A 21,915-nucleotide genomic window follows, 5' to 3' on the forward strand; every position below is an offset into this window, starting at 1 on the left:
TGTCTTTGTGTCTAACCTCCAGATATTTTTTCTTTATCCTAAAGCTCTTCTGGAGGTGACTCAGCATAGGATTGCCCCTTAATTATCACTTGCAAGTGCAAGCTATAGGGAAAGAATTCCCCATGGGCTACCACATTGAAGGCTGCAATGTTGCTTTCAGGTAGATTCCATTTTTGTTTGAGTTTTTATCTGGAAACTCTAGGACACACGTGCACGGCTGGGAGGAACAGTGAGGTTGAGAGCATTTGAATTCCACACAAAGAACAGGACCATTGGAAGGATTTCAGTCATTCTTTGATTAAAAGGAACTCATGCACATCTGTGAAAAATTTGAAAAAAATTTTCATGTTTATTTCAAAATCAGCTTTTAAAGACTTACAGTAGGCTTTATTGTCAAAGCAAAGCAAATAATAAAGGGGTTATAATTGTAGACTTAAACTACCCTTTCAGTACATTCGCACATACTAGATACAGTCTGGAAAGCAGTTGAGAAATTTTGTTGGAAGTGTTTAAGATAGTATTAGGTTGAATATAAAATACTTTGTGGTCCCTTGGCATCAACATGCTTTTACCCTTTCCTTGTTGGCAGTTCTCAAGTTAATTCTTGCTTGGCAATACCGATATATGAAGTGTTTTTACACCATGCCCAAGATGCGGGCAACCCACCAGCTACATGGCATGACAACTCTGCAGGCCGAACGACATCCTTGATAGTTATAAGGCCATGGATAGTAGCCCCCCAGAGGTTCGCAGATCTTCTGGCAGTGGGTGTAGCTTCGCCTACATTCTATACAGCATATTCCTTCATGATCCAGCCTAGGGTCAAATGTCATGCTTTCCCCTTCCTGCTGCTGTGAATTAAAAGAAAATTATTTTCTTTATGAGAAGGTTATAGAATGCATGTTATTTTAAAATAAGATCTTGAGTTCACTGCTTCAAGAAATTAGCACAGTCAGCTGTAAGTTTCAATCTTGTAACCTGCCACCATTCGGAATTCCTTCTGACATCAAGGAACTTTGACCTATCTAACCTGTCATTGGCAGAAACTTGTGTGGTGTTTTAATGATATACTGAAGTTTCTCCATGCCTGTAACGAGCCATGGTTACCATTTAGTAGTGACTCACCTTGTTTTAAATAAGAAAACAAGAAAGAAGCATTATGATCAAATGGAACATTTCTGCCACTGCTAATTTCAAGCCCGTGGAATATGGTGCCTTCCTGCAGTGATGGCTTCCAGGGCTTTTGGGTACACATTTTAAACTCACCGATCTAAAGTTAGGCTAGATTTTAGTTCATTTCACTGGCTTCCAGAGACTAAATGATTTAGTTTCTCCTGCCAGCATTTCAGCAACAGAATGGAGATGCTATCTCCATGGGGACCTAAGGAGGGTCTTAAGTGGTTCCAAACACAAAATCACACTGGTAAAGTAAGACTGTATTCTTACTGCTAAACAGATCAGAATACTAGAAGGAACTTGCTCTCTGCTCAATTGGTATATCTGTCTGTTTTACCTTTTCAAAATTTCTAGAAGTCAAGATTTTGTATGTTGTTTAATATGGTATTGAATTATACTGCCACAAAGCCCTTTTATTTTTATTTGGGGGCAGAGGGGAGCAAGATCTTGATCTTTAAGCAATCCTGTCTCACTCAGCCTCTTGAAAGTTGGGATTACAGACCTGAGCACTACTCTCAGCAAGGTCCTTTAAATTCTCTATTTAATCTCAGTACCTATCCTGGAGGTAGCTGATTCTGTTTGTTTGTTTATTTTGATTGATTGATTGATTGATTGATTGATTGATTATTTTGGACTTTTTGAGACAGGGTCTCTATGGCCACAGCTGGCCTGGATTCACTAGGGGACCAGGCTGGCCTTGAACTCACAGAGATCCGCCTGCCTCTGCCTTCTAAGTGCTGGAATTAAACGTATGTGGCACCATGCCCAATGTTTGTTTTGTTTTTTAAGTCTTTAGTCATGTTGAAGAAAGCTTTAAAATTTTCCAAATATCCTTGAGGTGGAGAAAACTATACCAATTGTCAATAAACTTGTCTCATTTTGACACTTGCTAACCTATTTTTTAATTTTTTTTTTTTGAGACAGGATCTCACTATGTAGCTTTGGCTGACCTGGACCTTGGTATATAGACCATGCTGACTTTGAACTTAAAGAGCTCAACTTGCCTCTGCTTCCTGAGTAATGGGATTAAAGGTGTATGCTACCATGCCCAGCTAGAATGTACTTTTAAAACCAAGGGGTATTTTCTAATACAGTGTCACTGCCATTGTCAAACCCTAAGAGAATGAACAATTCCTTAACATTATCTGTTCCATCGCTTCAGATTTTATCCTCAAAATATGTATCTTACTCCTTAGACTATTCCATATGTGCCACCACGCCCAGCCAGACTATATATATTTTTTTGGGGGGGGTCTTTTTGAGACAGGGTCTCCCTGTAGCCCCAGCTGTCCTGGAACTCACTATGTAGACCAGGCTGGCCTTGAACTCACAGAGAGCCACCTGCCTCTGTCTCCCGAGTGCTGGGATTAAAGGCGTGCGCCACCATGCCTGGCCCAGACTATATTTTAAAGAAAAAAATTATTTTTATTTTATATGTATGAGTGTTTTGCCTGCAAGTATGTTAGTACACCTGTGTCAAGGCCAGAAGGAGGGCATCTGATCCTCTGGAACTGGAGTTACAAACAGTTGTTAGTTGTCATATAGGTGCTGGGAACCACACTCAAGTCCTCTGCAAGAGCAGCCAGTGCTCTTAACTGCTAAGCCATCTCTCCAGCCCCTCTTTTTTAAAACTTATCTCTTGAAATATATTCACCTATGCCAACAAAAAGACAGCTGACTGATGAATTTTAGCTGACTTCTTTGGGGCAGACAGAAGGTGATTAAAGAAATGTTAGTGGATGTGTTTCCTCATAGAGGGTCAACAAAGGTTTGTTAGGATTAACAAATTGAGGAGGACATTTCAGGTTATTGATCTGGGTTCTTTTTTTGTTTGTTTGTTTTTCTTTTTTCCTTAGAGGACTATGTGAAGGACTGAGATCACGGAGAAATGCTTAGAATGTTTTTGCTTAAAGCTCAGCGTATGATAAGGAAAAAGTTGACATAATTGGAGTTTTTCAAGGAATGTGGATCACCCGAGTCTGTTACCAGGGCAGCCAAGTCATAATCTGCCTTTCTGCCAAGTCCTGATAGCCTCAGACCTTGAACAAATTCAGCTAGCCCAGCTACCTGGGGAATAAACTATATTAAATTTTGTTTGCCTATTCAGATTGTATTTCTAGTTATTCTTAAGTACTGTGGTGTTCTGAATTTTCTGATAAGCCTTAGGTTATTTAGAAAATACCTTTTGCTCTAAATCCTTCTAAAATATATTAGTGTAAAATGGTAAACTAGAAAATACGTTTGTAATACATGAAGCAGCATAGACCTGAATAGGCTCCTCAAAAAATACAGGTGTAATTTAGTGCATGAAAAGATGTTCAGTCTTACAAATAATTAAAGACAGGCAAGATACACCTGAGAGATCAGTAAAGATTAAAAGGTTTGATGGAATTAGAGGTATAGCTGAGTGGCAGAGTATATGCTCAGCAAGTGTGAGGCTTGGGTTCAATACCCCTTACCCTGTCATATGAAAAAAAAAAGTTTGATAATAAGTGGGGCTTTCCATTACTTTTCTCAGATGTGTAGTTGGTGCAATTCCTTGGAAAACAATTTGGTAGCCTATATTGAAGTGTACAGTTCCTATCTACTTTGATGTATCAGACCTATGCTTTGATATTTATGCTAAAGACACATTTCCATGTGCATACACAGATATAATAATATATGCTATCCAGGCGTGGTGGAGCATGCCTGTAGTCCCAGCATGGGAGGCAGAGGCAGGTAGATCTTTGTGAGTTCAAGGCCAGCTGGGGCTTCAGGGAAACTCTTTCAAAAAGACCAATAATAATAATAATAATAATAATAATAATAATAATAATAATAATAATATATGCTGTGTGGTGCTCTGCCCATGCCATGTACAAAGAGCTTCACCTGGATTGCCTCATGGAGGTGATGTATTATAGCAGCATTTGCAGTAGCAAAAGAGAGGGAAATAATTTATATCCCTCACCTGTCCATGTGTTAAAGTACTGACAAATGAATAGAAGCCATTTACTGAATGAGATATGAGAGATTAAGAACAGTCTAAATGATTATTAAATGATGAGATAGGCCTTTGTAAGAGATATAGAACAGTTTCCAAAAATACTGTGTTGCAGTAGTAAAGAGTGAGGTATGGGATTTTTGTGCTGGAAAGGTGTGTGTCGGTGTGTATGTATTTGTGCCAAGAGACTGAATATAAAGGTTAATAGGCTGCTCTGGGGAAGATGTCTAGGATGGAAGGTTTGGGAAGCTCTATTGTGCCCTTTGTTTTTTTCTAAATATGTATGTGTGCTTTTTTTTTTTTTTAATTTAAAAAGGAGTTACCGTATTTTTGTCCATGTGAGGTAGAGTAATGGTAAATGGTAAATATTTCTTAGAAGATGTGAGATTTTAATACTTTAGTGCTATCCTCATAAATATCAGTTCTCACTGCTTCAGCCTAAAGTGTTGCTAGCTATGTATGATTCTATCCCCTGTCTGGACTGAGAGCCCTGTGGGAAGAAGTTACTGCTGACTGTCTGGGCATAGAGCCTGGGAAAGAGCAGGTAGCAACAAATGTCTCTTGAATGGATGAATAGAATGAATACAAACAGTACTTTCATTCTGTGTTTTGCCTCCAGGGCACACTCTTGGAAACATTTTAAAATAATCCGATTCCTGATAGACTTTATTTTCATGGATTTGTGTGTGTGTGTGTGTGTGTGTGTGTGTGTGAGACAAAGGAGAGCACAGGACACAACTTTGAAATAGGGTGACAGCCAGGCTTGTTCCTCACCATTCGTCATAAACTATAGGGCTAGAGAGATGACTCCGAGGTTAAGAGCGTTTGATATTTCAGAGGACCTGAGGTTGATTCCCAACACCCATGTCATTCATTTTACAACTGCCTGTAACTTGACACCTGGCCTCCATAGGTACCCACACACTTGCATCCACCCTTCCATCTGTATATACATATGTTAATAAAAATAAAATAAATCTTAAAAAATAAACTTTGCACCAAATAGATGAAGACAAACTTTTAAAATCAAGCAAAGGCCTCAGTTGGATACTAAATGCTTGTATGAAATCTCATGTAGAAACTCCCTTTCAACATTTGTTTAATGCATTCATCTCAGCATGTCATGAAAATACCAGTACCCACATGGTAAGGATTGTCAGGATTGAACAGCTCTACGTCCTCTTGAACACTGGGCTTGGTTTCATTATGCAGTCTGGGGCCTGGGTTGCCCCGTGGCCCACTGTGTGATCTTCTTGTGGTAGTTGGAGCAGTGTTTCTTAATACTTCTCTTCTTTCTCTCTGGATTTCTGCAAAATTTGCTGTAAATTAATTTTACAATTCAATCTTCAACTATTTTAAAGATGAAAAACCATATAAAAAGAGGCTATCAAAATATGAGTATGACTAAATGCTCTAATTTTTGTACTGACAATTTTTGCAATAATAAAATATATGGTCTTGGATTCATAGTTAAACAGAGCTAACTTGGTTTGTTCTTTTCGTTTGCTTCTTGTTTTGAGACAATACCTTATGTTGCTCCAACTGGCCTTAAATTCCTGGGCTCTAGTAATTTTCCTGCCTTAGCCTCCTATAGTGGAGATTGTGGTATGAATCCTGTGCCTGGCTTCCCATTTGATTTTATAATGCTAATTGGAACAGATCTGGAAACTGGCTGACACTTGTATTTTCAACCCCTCCATCATTTTTCTCACCTTACTATAGGAGCTGCACAAATAAAATGCAATTCATTTTCTCTGCCTCCTTTGCAGTGAGCGTAATCAGGTGAGCTATTTCTGACTAGTGAGACATAGGTAGATTAGGCTAGTGCCCTGTGTGGGAAAGCTTTTGCTTTCTTGTTAAAAGAGAACAGATGGTTGCTTTTGTGCGTTTCCTTTTTAAGAAAATATAGATGTGAAATCTGAAGTTAAGAAGTGATAAGTAAGGGGCTGGGGAACTGGCTCAGCAGTTCTGCTGCTCTTGCAGAAGACAGGAGGTTGATTCCCAGCACCCACATAGTTGCTAACAACAGTCTGTAACTCTAGTTTCAGGAGAATCCAACACCCTCTTCTGACCTCCATGGGCATTGAATGGCACAGGTGTACTTACACACATGCAGTATACTCATATACATAAAATAAATTTTTTTAAAGTGATAAGCATAAGGGTGATAAGGCAGCATGCTATAGTTAGAACATTGGTAAGTTAGAGACTTGATGGTGTCATGGAGTGGCCACTAATGCCAGAAACTTTGTATCCCCTATGTTTTAGCTATATAAAATAATAAATAAATACACAAAGGCTATAATAAATATAAAAGCAGACCATGTATTTTGTTACTTGTAGCCCTATGCATTCCTAATAGATTGACTGAATAAAGTTTTTATATATGAGGGCATCAAAGCTCAGAAAGACCAAGTGACTGGCCAAGATCACAGACTGACAGAGCTAGGACTAGATGTGAACTCTGGCTTCAGACTCAATGCTCTGGTTAACCACATTGCCAGGGGTTACAGCACTACCGCACAACTGACAAGTGAGTAACAAAGATGGTAAGTACCACACAGCATTTGCTTTAGTGTCTCCCTATGCCTTGATTTCTCTGTCTATAAAATGGAGATAATAGTGTCTCTAATTCACATGATAATGATAGGGCTAATGAAAACTGTATCTTAAGGTTTTGGCATATAAGAAACACTCAAATGTTAGGTACTGGTTTTATTATAATTTCCTATATGAGACTTTAGATGTGCCTTAATGCTGTATATAGTTTCTATAAACATGGTTGGAGAAACACCTGGGAGACCTGAATTCACCTCACACAACTATTTGAAGGATCTCAGACAACCGAGTCTCTGTTGATCTTAGTTTCTTCATCTGTAGCATGGGAATATGAGTAGTTACATCAGCCACTGTTGGTCAAGATTAAATGAGGACAGCAGTCAGTTGTGGTGGCATATGTCTTTAATCCCAGCCACTCGGGAAGCAGAGGCAGGCAGATCAAGGCCAACCTGGTCTACATAGTGAGTGCCAGGCCAGCTGGGGCTACAGGGAGACCCTGTCTCAAAAAGACCAAAAAAAAACAAAAAAAAACAAAAAAAACCAAAATGTGATGATGCTCTAGGACACTCAGGTCTTCTGACATTTGGCTGTCTCCTTCCTTTCCCACCTGGCCACCATCTACCTTTGATAATCCAGCAATGTGATACTGATGACCTGCTGCCTTCAATATCCAATGTAGGGGCCACACGACCTGGAGTGAGATTTCAACTAGAACTGAATTGGGAGCTGAGCCTCACGGAAGGGATGTTTAATTTCTTCATTTTATTAAAATATAATTTCACTTATGACAGGTGAGGGGAAAATTTTATTTGGAGGTTGGTTTGGGTTTTTTTTTTTTTTTGACAGGGTCTCCCTAGTTCCAGCCCACCTAGAAGTCACTATGTGTTCCAGGCTGGCCTCCATCTCAGAGATCTGCCTGCTTCTGCTTTCTGAGGACTGGGATTAAAGGTATGTGCTACCTTTAATGTCTGGTGAAAAGTGATTTTTAATGCCTATGATATTCCTATGCATATGCCAACATTTATTTAATCCTTTGCTAATCTGGGGGCATTTCTGTGGGTTCCTCTTTTGTGGTGTATTTTTTTTATGATGCTGGGGATCAAAGTAAGCCAGCACTCCACCACAGAGCTATCCAGCCTACTATGTGTAATTCTTGTGTGGATATTGTGTTGACTAAATATGTAAGAGAGATGCTTTTGTGCTGTAAGGGGGCCAAGGGACATCGTAGATACAAGAAAGCTCTTTTCCAATGGTGAAATTTCTTGTTGTGTCTGTTATGGCACTGCCATTTGTCTGGTTGTCTCCTCCCTGCTCCTGCACTGGATTTTTCAGATTGTTCCTCCTATTATTACTGTACAATTGTCCCGTTTTCTTATGTGTGTGCTCATGTTCTTACAAGTGTGAGTGGGGGAGGCAGAGGTCAACCTTAGGTGGTGTTCCTCATGAGCCATCCACCTTGTGTTTTTTCTTTCTTTCCTTTAGACAGGATTTCTCACTGGGACCTGGGGCTCACCAATTAAGTTAGACTGGCTGTGTGGCAGACTGAAGGGATCCTTCTGTCTTTGTCTCCCCAATGTGGGGATTACAAGCACTTGCTGCCACATCGACTTTTTGTATGGGTGCTAGGGATCAAACTCAATTCCTAATGCTTGTGTTAGGTACTTTACAGACTGAGCTGTCTCCCCAGTCCCAATCTTCCTATTTCAATCTAGTATTTCTTTACTGTCTCTTACTGCAACATAGAACTCTTATGTGTGTGTGTGGGGGGGGTATGTATAAGTGTATGTGTTCATGTTTGCATGTATGTGAGTGCATGGGTGTGGGTGGAGTCCAGAGGCTGATGTTGAGTATCTTCCTTGATTGCTCTCCACCTTATATGTTGAGGCAGGGTCCCTCACTTGAACCCACAGCTTATTGATTTGGTTAATCTAGCTGGCCACCTTGCTCCAGAGATTCTCAGTCTCTGCCTCCTAAGTGTTGGGATTACAGGCTATCTTGTCTGCCCTGCATTTATGGGGATGCTTGGGATCTGAATGCTGTTCCTCACATATAAGTGGCAAATGCTTTACTCACTGAGTCATCTCCCCAGCCCCACAAAATAACAGCTCTTGAGAGTATGGATTCTTGTCTGACATACCTTAAGCACCTAGAACAAGTTATATGGCACAGGATAGGCCTTCATAAATGTTTGTCAAATGAAGGCTTGTCCTCAAACAGAATGTGATTAGGAAAAGCTCTACATGCTAGCAGTGTGGAAAGGTAATAGTTCCTGCAGGGTAGAAAGCAAGAAGGCCCAGCTAGGTGATGGTTAAGAGGAATGGAACACTGGAAAGTGGGAAATGGCCAGAGGATTATGAGTTTCAAGAACAGAAATGGCACTCTTGGCACCCCTCCTTCCAGCCTCTACAGTTCTGATGGACACTGCTTTTTTCTGAGCCTGCCCATGGCCTCAGGAGTCTTGACCCTCTTTCTCCAGGGGTGGCTTGACATTACTGGCCTGGTGGCTGAGAGTAGCCATCTCCTCCAGACTTTGGAGACTTAGGTATGGTAAGTATCAGCTCTATTCCTGGTGGGGTATTGTTTTGATTGTGGTAAAACAGGCATAACAAAATTGACTTTATTTTAGACAGAGTCTTGTAGTTCAGGGTGGCTTTACGCTCATTGTGCAGCTGAGGATGGCCTTGAACTGCCTCAACCTTCCTAGTTCTGCAGTATAAGCAGTCAGCAGGCCCCACTCACTTGAGCAATTTTTAGTTGTGCAGTTGAGAGCATTACATTCCCATCACTGTGTAACCATCAATGCCATTCATCCCTAGCACTGTTACTTTAGGTAGTGAGTGCCCTGTCAAGCCTAGTGGTTGCAATGCTTGCATTTTCCCCATTTCCTCATTGCTGTCTTCTAGTATACAATAAAATCCTCAGAAAACATAGCCTATCTTCATCTGTGCTAGGAGAAAGGCCTCCCTTGGCATCTGAACCAGAGCTGCAAAATTGTGTTGACTGCAGTAGAAATGCAGTGTGAGGCGCCCTGGGGATGAGAGTATCTTGGGGGAAAGAGGCCACTGGGCACACCTGCCCTTGGTCACCTGGAAATTGCTCGAAGATAGGCTCCAGCCTAATTCTGAACCCTAGGGACCCTGCACTTCTTTTCTCTGGATTTGGAAGCTGATGCTCAAGTCTTGAACTTGAGGAATCTCAGCCTATACCCACAGCAGCTTTTGGCTGTCCCATAATTCTAGGTTTGAATATAATAAAGATTCGGTGGCACGACAGCTTCTTAGTCCCTTGATGCTATGCTTTAAAGAATTGAAAAAAAGGAAAATTGGAAGGTGCAAACAACTGAGATTAAGGGGTAGAGTGGGAAGAAGCAGGAGTGTCATAAATAAAAGCCACAGGTAATGCAGAGGCGTTCTGTCTTCCTGCTCTGCTTCTGGTTAACCCTGCTGCTCCTTCCCTTCCACACAGCAGTCATGCTGTCATTTTCTTTCTCTTTTATGTCTCATACTAATTACCAAGACTGCCAACATGCCTCCCGATTTTATCTTTTTTGTCAGGTGCTCAGGCCAGCAGAAGGGCTCTCAGAAACCACAGGGACAGGGAGAATTCCAAGCCTTATTATGAGAGCTTAAAACTTTACCTTTTGGATACGTAGGTTTCAGCCAGAAAATAGGGAGGTTGCCACAGAGTTCAAGGACTTTAGAACTCAAGAAGCTGTTGTCCTTCACAGGCTGGTCAACAGCCACCCAGATAAGAGAATTTTCTTCATATTTAACTGGCATGATCTTGCCTTCCTGTAAAAGTGAAATGCATTTGAACAAAGAAGATGGTGGATCATGCTACATAACAAGTCAGGTTGCTAAAAGCATTATTTTGTTTTATGAAAACATAGAGACAGTTCCATCCATGTGTCTGCACACACCATGCATGCACACTTTAAGGCTCCAGCCTCTTTGTAGCCCTCCCAGTATTCAGCACACCTCCCCATTGCCCTGCTTCTAGATAGCTGTAATGTGTGAACAGAAGTACTTTGAGTTGAAGTGAAAATTACTTGATACCAACTTTGAGATTTAGGTTAATCTGATGTTTTCTATCAAAGATGTTTTTGAGGAAAGGCAATTGAACAGACCCTGAAATCCTATAAAGGATAGAGGAACCCTTTATTTGAAGTGAAAATCTTTAGGGGTTTTGTTCTGCAGCGTCCAAACAACAATGGAAAAAGCAAATGATTGGTTCTTTAATGTGTTCAGTTCAAAGTATTATTTAACATAAACCATTTCCCAGCTATAACAAAACACATTTCAGAAGTTCCTCACATCAGGTATACCACTGAGATTTCAAAGCTAAACCCTGGATTTTCTTCCACAGCAAGATGCCAAGAATGGTTTGATAACCCAGGAGACAAATTTATTTTTGTCAGGTCATTCCTTTCATGCATTTATTAGTTTGCAATGGGTTGGAGAAATTAAAATGTTTTCTCCTCACTTTAGCTGAAAGCAACACTTGATTTGTGTTTTCTCCCTCAGGCATATGGCTGCATTAAGCAACTTAAAGTTATTGGAGGAAGGTAACACTCAGGTAATCCAGTTATTTACCTTAAATTAAATGGCCCCATCCCAGAAAATGAATGCTCTTTGAGTACAGTAGTTTTTTAAAGTTACATAAAACTGATGGGAAATTTATGAGAGCAGATGGCACCTAAACCTGCCCCCATCATAGTCTAAAGTATGTGGTGAGGAGGGTGTGATTGGGATAACATACACAGATGCAGCTGGATGCTGAGAATGTTGTCAGTCTTGGAGCCAATACAGTCTCCTGCCTCCTTTTCCTTGCAACACAATCCTGCTTTTGTTGGAGGCAGCAGTGTGTCCATTGCAAGGAGGGACGCTCCTTCCTCCTGTTCTCCAGTGGCCAGGGTGGGGCATGAATCATGGCTCAAATATGTGGTCTAACTGAGAGACTTGCTTTCCCCAAATTAAAGTAAATCAGAGTTGGCATCACCCAGCGTTAATGATATATGAGGGGGTGGGCGGGGGGCGGTGCACATTGTGCATGTGTGTGTACTGGCCAGGCAACAACCTTGGGTGTTGTTTCTCAGGTGCTGTCTACCTTGTTTTCTGAAACAGGATCTCTTATTGGCCTGGAGCTCATCAAATAAGCTAGGCTAGCTGGCCAGCAAGCCCCAGTGATCCTTCTCTCTCTGGCCCCCGGTGCTAGAATTACATGCAAGGGCCACAACATCCTCTTTATTTCTTCTTTTTTTCTTAACTGTGGGTTCTGGGGTTGAACACAGGTCTTCATGTTTGCAAGGCAAACACTTTACCAGCTGAGCTGTCTCCCATCTCCTGCTTAACTTCTTTTTGACTAGAGAAGAGGATGTGCAGTATGGAGTCAGAAAGATGCTGTTAACCACTGGGTTAAGAGCACTGGTGCTCTTGCAGACTACTGGGGTTCTATTCCCAGTACCCACATGGTGGCTAACAACTGACCCATAACTCCAGTTTCAGGGGATCTGATTTCCTCTTCTGACCTCCACAGGCATTGCTTAACACAGGTACACTTACATACATGCAAGCAGTACATTCATAGACATAAAAATAATAAAGCTGGGCGTGGTGGCTTTAATCCCAGCACTTGGGAGGCAGAGGCAGGCAGATCTCTGTTAGTTCGAGGCCAGCCTTGTCTATATAGTGAGTTCCAGGCCAGCTGGGGCTACAGGGAGACCCTGTCTCAAAAAGACAATATTTTTTTTAAAAAAAAGAGGATGTGCAGTACTACCATGTTTAGAAGTGGAAGGAAATAATAATAAAAGTCACAAAGTTGCTGCCACTGAGCCAGCCCTTAAAGCCACCTACCTCAGATTTCTGTCTATTTAAGATAGTCTATGTGAAGTTATCTGCTACTGACAGCCAACCACATAGCTAATTTACCCTCCTGTACTTTCTGAATTGTTTTTTGTCCCTCAGAGGATCCACCATGCATGCTATAAACAACAGACACACAAGAAGAAAAATATACTTCTATGGCCTAAGAATAAAGTGCAAAGATTAAAAAATAACAAAAAATAAAAATAGTTGAATAATTATTTTCAAGTGTCATTTGAAATAGTGAAAAATTGGAGATACTTGAAATGTTAAAGACTTTGAAAGTTATAATTATATGATGGTCTATAATACATACATTATAACCTACAATTTAGAAGAACCAAGTGAAAATAAGAATCTATAACAGCCCAATTTCATTTCTGAAAATATCACACAGAATCCAGCAGGCTATCAACATTAGTTACTTGTGGATTATGTACTTGTGGGTGATTTTTATCTCTGTACTTTTGTGTGTTTATCAAATCTTCTATAATGTCATTACTTTTGAATTTCAGGAAGAAATCTCACTTGAAAAGTTATATATAAAGGGCCAATGAAAAGGCACTTGCCTTTGACCTGAGTTGAATCCCCAGTCTCACATGGTGGAAAGAAAGAACTGACTCCCACAGGTTGTCCTCTCACCTTCATACACACGTGCACACACATATATAAACACATATATATAACTAAAAATGTAAAAATTGTTATATGCTACAAAGTTGTGATTAGATCTGGGTAAGCTACAATTGGAGGAATTGGTTCTTGTGGAAGGCAGGAAAGAACACTGAGTTCATGTCCACATTTGAAAAATGGCACAAGAAACTGAGTGGCATGACTGAACAGTGATGTAAAGCAAGAGCTAGAAGGAAGGTTCTTATCCCCCTTTAGGTAACCTCGTGTAAGTTCACACTGAGAGCCTGGCCTTCAATTCTGACCAGCTCATGGAGAAAAACTAGAGCATGTTTTGAGGAGAAAGACTGGGATAAGGAGGCCCCAACTTAGATACTACCTTAGAGGATGAACACTGGAGAGAGAGTAGGAATGAGACCAGCATGTAATGGCTCACTTTTGAAACTCATAGGTTCATTTTTAGTTTGTGTTTTGTTTTGTTTTGAGACATCACCAGCTGCTGCTCCCATAGGAGCAAACAGTTAAGTGGTTTCCAGGCACCTTTGTTTATGCACGTTTTCCCCATGTGGCCTTGAGGGATCTGACGCTTGCTTCACTTCCCTCTCTGGGATACTGGAAGGCTCAGAGATGATCATAATAAAATTAGCAATAATGAGCAGCAATCTCCCATTTAGATCTAGTAGGTTCTAGGGCCATGAGCACAGTGTGTATACCACCAGTTTGAAAGTGATGAAAATGAGGCTCAAGGAGTTACAGCCACATTCACTGCAAGTGTCAGAGCTGGGATTTGAATCGATTTTTTTTTTTCTGACTCTAAGGTCTTTTCTTTCTACCATATCTGCCACCACTCAAGTGGAAGTCAATGGGTATGACTACTTTGAAAGCCCTACAATTATAAAAACGTAAAGTATTATTAATAAATGTGTCTTTAGGACTCTGTGCAACTCTTAAAGAAAATATTTTAAAAATCCAGTTTGGGCTGAGCATGTATAGCTTACCTAGTGCAGTGCTTAACCTAGCATGTATGAGGCCCTAGGTTCAATTCCCAGTAATAAACAAAACAAAAAAATCAAGCTTAAAGTCAAGTTACTATTAATAAGTTGAAGGATTATGTTTTTAAAATATGTAAAGTTTTGGGCCTGGCTAACCTAAGTTTTCAAGGTCAACATGAGTAACTTATAGCTCAGTGCTTTCCCAGCTAGCATAGCCCTAGATTCAATTCCCTTGTTTAAAAAAAGAAAATTAAAAACACGAGTTTTGTGTTGCTTCATTAAGCTGACCTTGAACTAAAGAGAAAAGAAAAAAAAAAACTGTAGGGGACCATTTTAGCTCAATGTTGGACAAAACAATTAGTTTTCCTAGACAGAACATTCATAGGAAGAGTGCCCTGTCAGTTTTCTGGCAGAGGCTAAATGACCTGGCAGAGGCTAAATGATCTAGAATATTTGGGAGGCATTCCCACATTTTGTGGGCTGGAGCTAGAGGACTTCTTGAAGTTCCTTTAATGAAGATTCTACCTTATCTTTATTGTGAACTTCTAACTATGATGTGATAGTTACCTAATACTGGGCAAATAAGGGCCATGTGAGTACCAAGCCCCTACTGAACTTAAAATATTTTGCATTTTGTGTGTGTGACCCTGTGGCCATGTGTGGCCACAAAGTGCCTGCGGAGGTCAGAGCACAACTTGAAGGAGTTGACACTCTTCCCACCATATGAGTTCCAGGGTTGTCAGGCTTGGCTGCAAGCTGACCTGCTGATTCATCTTGCCTCATGCACTTTAAAATGTGGCTTCCACAGACCTTTAAATGCACTATACCATGTAGAAAGATTCTTGGAGCCAGCAGAGCAGATATAGTTTAAATTCCTCTGACAGAGAAGAAATAAAACCTAGGTTCTGGTTATGAACTTGTCTAGGAACTAGACGAAAGGGTAGTGCCTTCAAACCATTTCCTTGAAACACTCTGGCTGTTGTGTATGTTGGTACTTACTAGTTCAGAAGAGATGCTTTGCTTGGTCACAGTGCCCACTTCAGGAACATGAGCCTTCACCTGTGCTTTGATGTAGCACTTCTCTCCTCCAGCAAATCGGATTCCAGTGATACCCTGTGAGATAAAAGTTTATTGTCTGGCCAGGCATGGTGGTGCATGCCTGTAGTCCCAGCAGAGGCAGGTGGATCTTGAGTGTGAGGCTGTCTTGGTCTACATAGGGAGTTCTAAGCTATTCAGGGTTTCATTGTGTGACCCTGTCTCAAAAAGAAAAATAACAAAAACCATTTCTTCATCTGTGCATTCATTCATTCATTTTCAATTCATTAGGTTCTTGTGTGCCAGGCATTGTTTAGGGTGTTGGATATAGGGATAAATGTAAGATAAAATCCTGACTGTTGGATGGCAATTGACACAGAGACCCACAACCTGTCAATATGTAGAGAATAAGAGACTCCAGAGTGCTCAGCCCTGAATGGGATGCCTATATCTCACCCTTTCCTCTCAAGACTCAGGGATCATTGCAGAAGAGGAGGAGGCAGATTATAAGAGCCAGAGGTAGTCGATGAAAGCAAGGAGACCATGTTCTCTGTACACAACAGAAGAGTTGCACATATGAACCCACAGCACTTGTGACAGCATGCACAAGACATGTGCAAGCCCAAGTCAGGCAGAAACCCAGCATGAATGAGGGAGGTGAGGAAGAAGCCCCTAGCTGTGGAACTATTGGCAATCGATAGTTGCTTGGAGAGATTTAATCCGTTTTCTTTCTGGTGTGATGCCTGGTAGATTGACCAGCCTCCAAGGGATAGACCCACACCCAAGAACATTTGGGGAACACAAATTAGACTCGATTGGCCTTTAAAAAAGAAAAATAAGTCATGGAGTCAGGGTAGTAAGGTAAGAGTGGAGATGGGGGAAAGTGTGCATATGATCAAAATATACTGTATGAAATTCTCAATAAAATTAACTGAAAGGAAAAATCCTGACTGTCATGGAATTTACCTATTAGCATTATTTTCCAATAAGAAAAACCTAAGATAAATTGAAGTATAAATAAGGGTTGTGGAGAAAAATAAGACTAGGGAAGAGATAGGAAGGCAGGAAGATGTTCCCTTAGCACAGTGAGAAGGGTGACTTAACCCAGGTGGAACATGTTATTCTGTCTACTTCCAGAAGCTCAGATGAACTGCCACCTTATCCATGCAGCCTTTTCTGAACCCCTGGCCTAGGTGAGCTCTCTTGTCTCTGACTTTTATTTTCAATTAAAAAAAAAATTTTATTTTATGTATATACATATATTGCCTGCATGTAGGTAAGTGCACCCATGTTGTACAGTGCCCACAGAGGACAGAAGAGGCTGTCAGATCCCCTGGAACTGGAGTAACAGTTATTAGCCGCCATGTGGGTGCTGGGATTCGAACCTGGGTCTTTTGCAAGAACAGCAAGTGTTCTTAACCGCTAAACTATCTCTCCAGCCCCTTGTCTTTGACTTTTTATAAGCTTCATCTTTTTGGTCTATATTTTTCAGTTACGAGCTTGAGATCAGTGTGTGTGTGTGTGTGTGTGTGTGTCTCCTTACAAAGGTTCTCAAAAGATGTTGATCAAATTAATTCCCTTAATTTTGAGTATTTATTTTGCGTATTTCCCAAGTTACTGAGTCCAGAATAAATAGGAAAGTTTTCTACTGCCCTAGGAGCTGAACTTTACCTGAGGACTTGGATGTTTTGTTTTTTTCCCCTCTGAGATATAAACAGTGTCTCCTCCTGGCTGGGGACCAGCCTTAAGGGACACATCAGCACAAAGTTCCCTCTAGGTTGACAGCTTGGCACTGGTTTACCCAGAGAGGAGCGGATATGAGGGGAACTGAACACTGTGTCCCAGGAGTATTTATTTTCACTCTGTTGATGTGGCCAAAAATATTCTTAAAGGTCATAAATTTTATGCCAGTTATAATGTAGACACCACCATTAAGTCTGAACCTTGATAACCTTCTAATGTATTGAGACAAGTGTAGGACAAGGCTGAACTGGTTCCAGTCAGTGCTAAGGAATGGGGGAAGAAAAGCACTAATCCAGTGATGTGGGCTGGGGATTCAGGCTTCCTGAAGGGAGAATGAAGTTAAACATAAGTCTCCCTGGAGGAGATTCACGGGAAGTTCTATCTTATACTCAGGACCTAAAGCCATACAGAAGCTGGCAGGAGGCAGACTGGGAACGGAGGAGGAAAGGCATGTTCTTCCCACATCACCCATTATTTGCCTTGAGATCTGCTTGGTTATACACACACTTTGTAACCCATGTCGCCTTGTTTCTCAACAGGACAGAAGTATGGTTTCCTTCTCAGAAGAGGACCCCCAACAGTGACTGTAGAGGTCTGCTTTGACCACCAAAGTTGCCTTGAGAACATAGCTGACCAAACCAGGTTTGGTTGTATTTTCCTATAATCTCAGCACTTGGAAGGTGAAAGCAGAAAAATCAAAGGTACAAGGTTATCCTTGGTTATATAGTATGTAGGCCAGCTTGAAATATATGAGACCCTGTCTCAACAAGCAGTCAAATAAAACCATCCTAAGAGTTCTTATTGCATTGATGATGTGGAGCCCGGTCACTGGTATTCTTAAAAGTACCCAAGTATCGATGATGGACAGCCAGAATTGGGGCCCGCCAGCTTAGGGAACTTTTTCAGAGTAACTAGGTGTTTAAATGATTGCAATAGTCTTTAGAACTAAATTTCTTCTGTACCAGAGGCTCACAAACATTTGCTTGCGTCAGAGCCCCTGGGAAGGCTTATTAAATAAAATGCAGCGGTCTGGGTCCCAAGCCCAGAGTGGGGATTTCTGATTAAGTAGGCCTTCAGTTTGTATGTTTGGCAAGCTCTTAGAACCTCAGAAATACAGTTTGAGAACCACTGCTATCTGCTATGCTGCCTTCCAAAGCTCTGCTGCTTTTCTGCATATACACCTTGGGCTTGTAGCTTGAAAATCAAGGGAGGGAAGTAAGCTCACTGCCTCCCTATATGATATGTTTTCTAACTTCAAACACTCTTACCCTCTGAGCATGAAATGTATTGGGAAGAAATACCACACATTGTTCCAGTATCCCTGAAGGAGAGCACCAATTCTGCTGAAGAATCAACAGTACTGAAAGTGGATCTAGAATTGAGTTCTGACAAGCCACACACTGCAGCGAGAGAAGACATCCCATGGGGATGGGACCAGTGGGAACAAATTCACATTTAACCACTATATCTAGCTGCAAATCTTCATCAAGTAGCCATAGATTGAGATTAAATAGATTGAGAAGCAGAAGAAAGCTAAGCAAACCTCCTACTTTTGCAAATAAACAAGGCCTTAGGAGCTAGTGATAGTGAAGAAACCTAACAATGGCAGTGAATAAAGACTGAAAAAAGAAACCTAACATTCATTTACCAAAAGAACCAGATGACCTCACCTTAGCTGCATTTCTTCCTAGGGCATCTCATCTGTTTCTGTGACTCCTAGAGGGTCTCAAGGAGGGAAGGGCGTTCAGTCCTCAAGAGGCATTTTAGAAATCTTTGGAGGAGTCTAGTTGTTAGAAAGATTGGAGAATTCTGGCCTTACTGATTCTCCCAGAGCCTGGAGTATTCCTGGAGTGCCAACTGTCCTGGGTTCCTGAGAAAAAGCTGTTTGTAGGCATGTGTCTGGAACACAGTTCTATTTCCATTTTATATATAAGCATAGAGTGACTGGTCATAGCTTAATGAATAGTGAATTTCCTATAAACATAATTACTTTGAAAAGAGAAAGAAATAGGTTTTTGTTTTGTTTTTGAGACTCTCACTACATAGCTCAAGCTGGTGTCACAATCTTCCCAAGTGCCAGGATGGCAGGCATACACAGCCATGCCTATTAGGAAGTCACTACTTCTATCTGCTGTTTGAGAAAATTACGTAACATTAAGTGCCAAAGCAGATTTGTGACTGTCTGCATTGTAGGTTATGGTATTGGCAGTCCTTGAACTACCATTGCATACACTTGACTTTATTAATGCTGACTGTCAATGCATCAGGCTGAGCATATGAAATCCATATTTCACTATAAATTACCTTCATTTTCTTGCTCCTTTACATTACAGTTGAGGGTTATATTGATTTTTGAAATCAATAACCTCCTACCTTCTAGGTAGCTTATGCTGTCTTGTTTTTCCCTCTAGCTTTTTAAATTACAGATTTCAAATATCCACATATTAAAAGAATTGTATTGTGAACAACCATATATTCACCAACACTGCCTATCTTTTAATTTCTCATTATGGGTTTTGTTATTGAAATGTGGTTTTAGGGTGGGGGGGCTCGCTTTAAATCAATAGCATGGATGCTTGCAAAGTTACAATCTTTTAGAATATAAATCACACACTATGACTAAACTCAGTTTTGTTTTTTAACTCTTGGGGAACAAAGTTTGGAGCACTTGTTTTCAGTGCTTCTCAAGGGGTTCTTCTCTGTTGGGCTGTGTTAAAATATTGGGGTCTTGGATACTCATCGCTGTTCGAAACCTGTCACAATCTGGCCTCATCTGCATCTCCATTGGTCTCCCTTTCCGTCTTTGACCACACTAACTATGTTGGCAGAAGGAGTGCACATTTCTGTACGTTATCATCCCCAGGCATGTTCCATGCCCGGCCTCTACCTCTCCCCGTTAAAACCCAAACCATTTCTCAAAGTATTGGGGATAGAACTAAGTGGTCGAATGCTAGCCTCGCAGAAGAAAGGGCCTTGGTTCAGTTTCCAGCACCACAAATCATTCTTCAGGATTTGATTCAATTGTCATCACCTCTGCCAAACCTGCTCAAAGACTCTAATTGGCAGTGATGCCTCTGTGTGTGGAGAACACTGCCCATAGCTCATCATGGCACATTCCCTGTGCTGATCTGAAGTCATTTCTGTGTGTATGTCTCTCTCCTAGACTGAACCTTGAAGGATGTGTCAGCCATTTTCATTCCTTGTGCTTAGCACCATCGTGCATACAGTGAACCTTAATCAACATTTCCTGCATTTGACTGCTGGTTTAAAATAAAGGAGAAAGTAATAGCAGATGATCACAGAGGCTGATTCATGTCTTTTCAAAAGTCTAGGCTTGTTTAAACTCATAACAGGTACTATCCATCAAAAAAATGTTCTACTCACCAGTTCTGACTTAGAGAAATGTAGAAGCTATCAAAGAGAATTGATCAGTTTATAAAATATTTGTGGCCCTGTTGGTCTATGAGAACAAAACACAATACCATTATTAGAAAGAACCAAAGGATTATAAAACAGATATATAGGTCTGGGATTAAAATATTTTAAAGGATATTCTTGATACATGAACATCTCAAAAGAGATGGATCTTTTATAATTCATCCTTACAACCCCCTTTGCATATTTTGATATTGTGGTACATCATAGGTATTCCATTTTGTTCTGGATTGAATGATATATAGAGAGAGGAGCCACATTTTATTAGTTTATATTGAGCAGCACAGAGAAAAAAACGTTTTTGCCCTGTCCCAGATTTTGCAGTAAATGCGTTTTAATAGGTTCATAGAAATTATACTTGTGCACAGACCAGAACCATTTGCAAAGCTATGACCAAAGAAAGTGCAGCTGGGCACATTCAGAGCTCCAGAGCCTGTCCCCAGGGCAGGGACCTCTATGAACACAGCCAGTCCTTGTCAGCTGCAAACAATGCGCAGCCTCGTGGAGCTCTAATGTCAGCATCTGTTGGGAATTCAAAAGGACTTATGAAGTGAGTTTTGGTTTCCACAAGAGGAAGAGTGCTTTCGTTTAAATGAAAAGCTTCTTTAGTTTTTCTCATCAATCAGAAGAAGATGGATTGATGAGATGTTTGTAGACCCATAAACTATGAGAAGAGACATTATTTTCAAGAGCCCTTCTTCATTATGAAGTTTCACCTACTTCGTCTACAGATTTAACAGGAGAACCAAAATAGTGATGCTTCTTCCTCATCACAGAACATGAAGGAGAATAAGATTTTTCTGTCATCCAATTGGAAATTAAGCCTGAAGTGACACTTTGATTAGCAGATGTACACTGAAGCATCAGTGAATAGTTTAATGTCTCAAATTGCCTGGAAATTAAATTTTGGTAAAACAAAACAGTCTCCCTTTCAAAGGAGACTCGAATGTTTTATTTGTAATAGACCATGGCCAGAAAACCTGGCTATAACAGGGAATCCATCCGTTCTTATTTTCTGGATTAAATGTGAAATCAGAAAAATAAAAAAAAAAAATGTAAGTAGCACCTATCTGTTGATGGACTATCCAGTCATTAAAATGCCTTTCAATTCTCTAGAAGTTTAAAGTTTTGCCCTTGCTCTATTCTAGGACAGTTTGAATATTTTATTTGTCATGTTACAGAAAATTACTTGGTACAACATAGTTCTAGTAAATTTTTAAGGATGTGTAATTCAAGAAGAACCTGCTTTTTTCAGTAGCATTATGTTTCTCTCTCTCTCTCTCTCTCTCGCTCTCTCCCTTCTGAGACCCTGAGACAGGGTCTCCCTATGTAGTCCTGGATGTCCTGGAAGTCACTATGTAGACCAGGCTGGCCTTTATCTCACAAAGATCTGCCTGTCTCTGCCTCCTGAGTGCTGGGATTAAAGTCATGTACCACTACACCTGTTTTATTTTCTTATTTTAAATATTTTATTTATTTTTATTTTATGTGTATGAGT

The 21,915-nt window shown here is 40.6% G+C and overlaps 1 protein-coding gene and 1 long non-coding RNA gene across 4 annotated transcripts in view; one reads left to right on the plus strand and one right to left on the minus strand.

The window, feature by feature from the left end:
* Positions 1-326: 326 nt before the first annotated feature.
* Positions 327-21,915, minus strand: part of Cnmd (chondromodulin) — a 28,768-nt gene continuing 7,179 nt past the window's right edge. Inside the window, exons 4-7 of one of the 3 annotated variants that reach the window (XM_017794771.2) lie at positions 15,204-15,317; positions 10,359-10,512; positions 5,306-5,469; positions 327-848 (exon numbers count right to left, since the gene is read on the minus strand). In XM_017794771.2, the coding sequence (XP_017650260.1) occupies positions 636-848; positions 5,306-5,469; positions 10,359-10,512; positions 15,204-15,317 (645 nt within the window). In that variant the 3' untranslated portion in view covers positions 327-635. Of the gene's footprint in view, positions 852-5,305; positions 5,482-10,358; positions 10,513-15,203; positions 15,318-21,915 lie in introns of all 3 variants that reach the window. The other 2 variants (XM_017794770.2, XM_008854701.3) reach the window with 2 other exon arrangements.
* Positions 10,432-21,730, plus strand: LOC108490012. The gene is made up of 3 exons (XR_001872069.2): positions 10,432-11,296; positions 16,377-16,432; positions 17,522-21,730. It is a non-coding gene; the product is annotated as an uncharacterized LOC108490012 (long non-coding RNA).

Source organism: Nannospalax galili, unplaced genomic scaffold (assembly GCF_000622305.1).
Source record: "Nannospalax galili isolate Female #2095 unplaced genomic scaffold, S.galili_v1.0 scaffold386, whole genome shotgun sequence".
NCBI lineage: Eukaryota > Metazoa > Chordata > Mammalia > Rodentia > Spalacidae > Nannospalax > Nannospalax galili.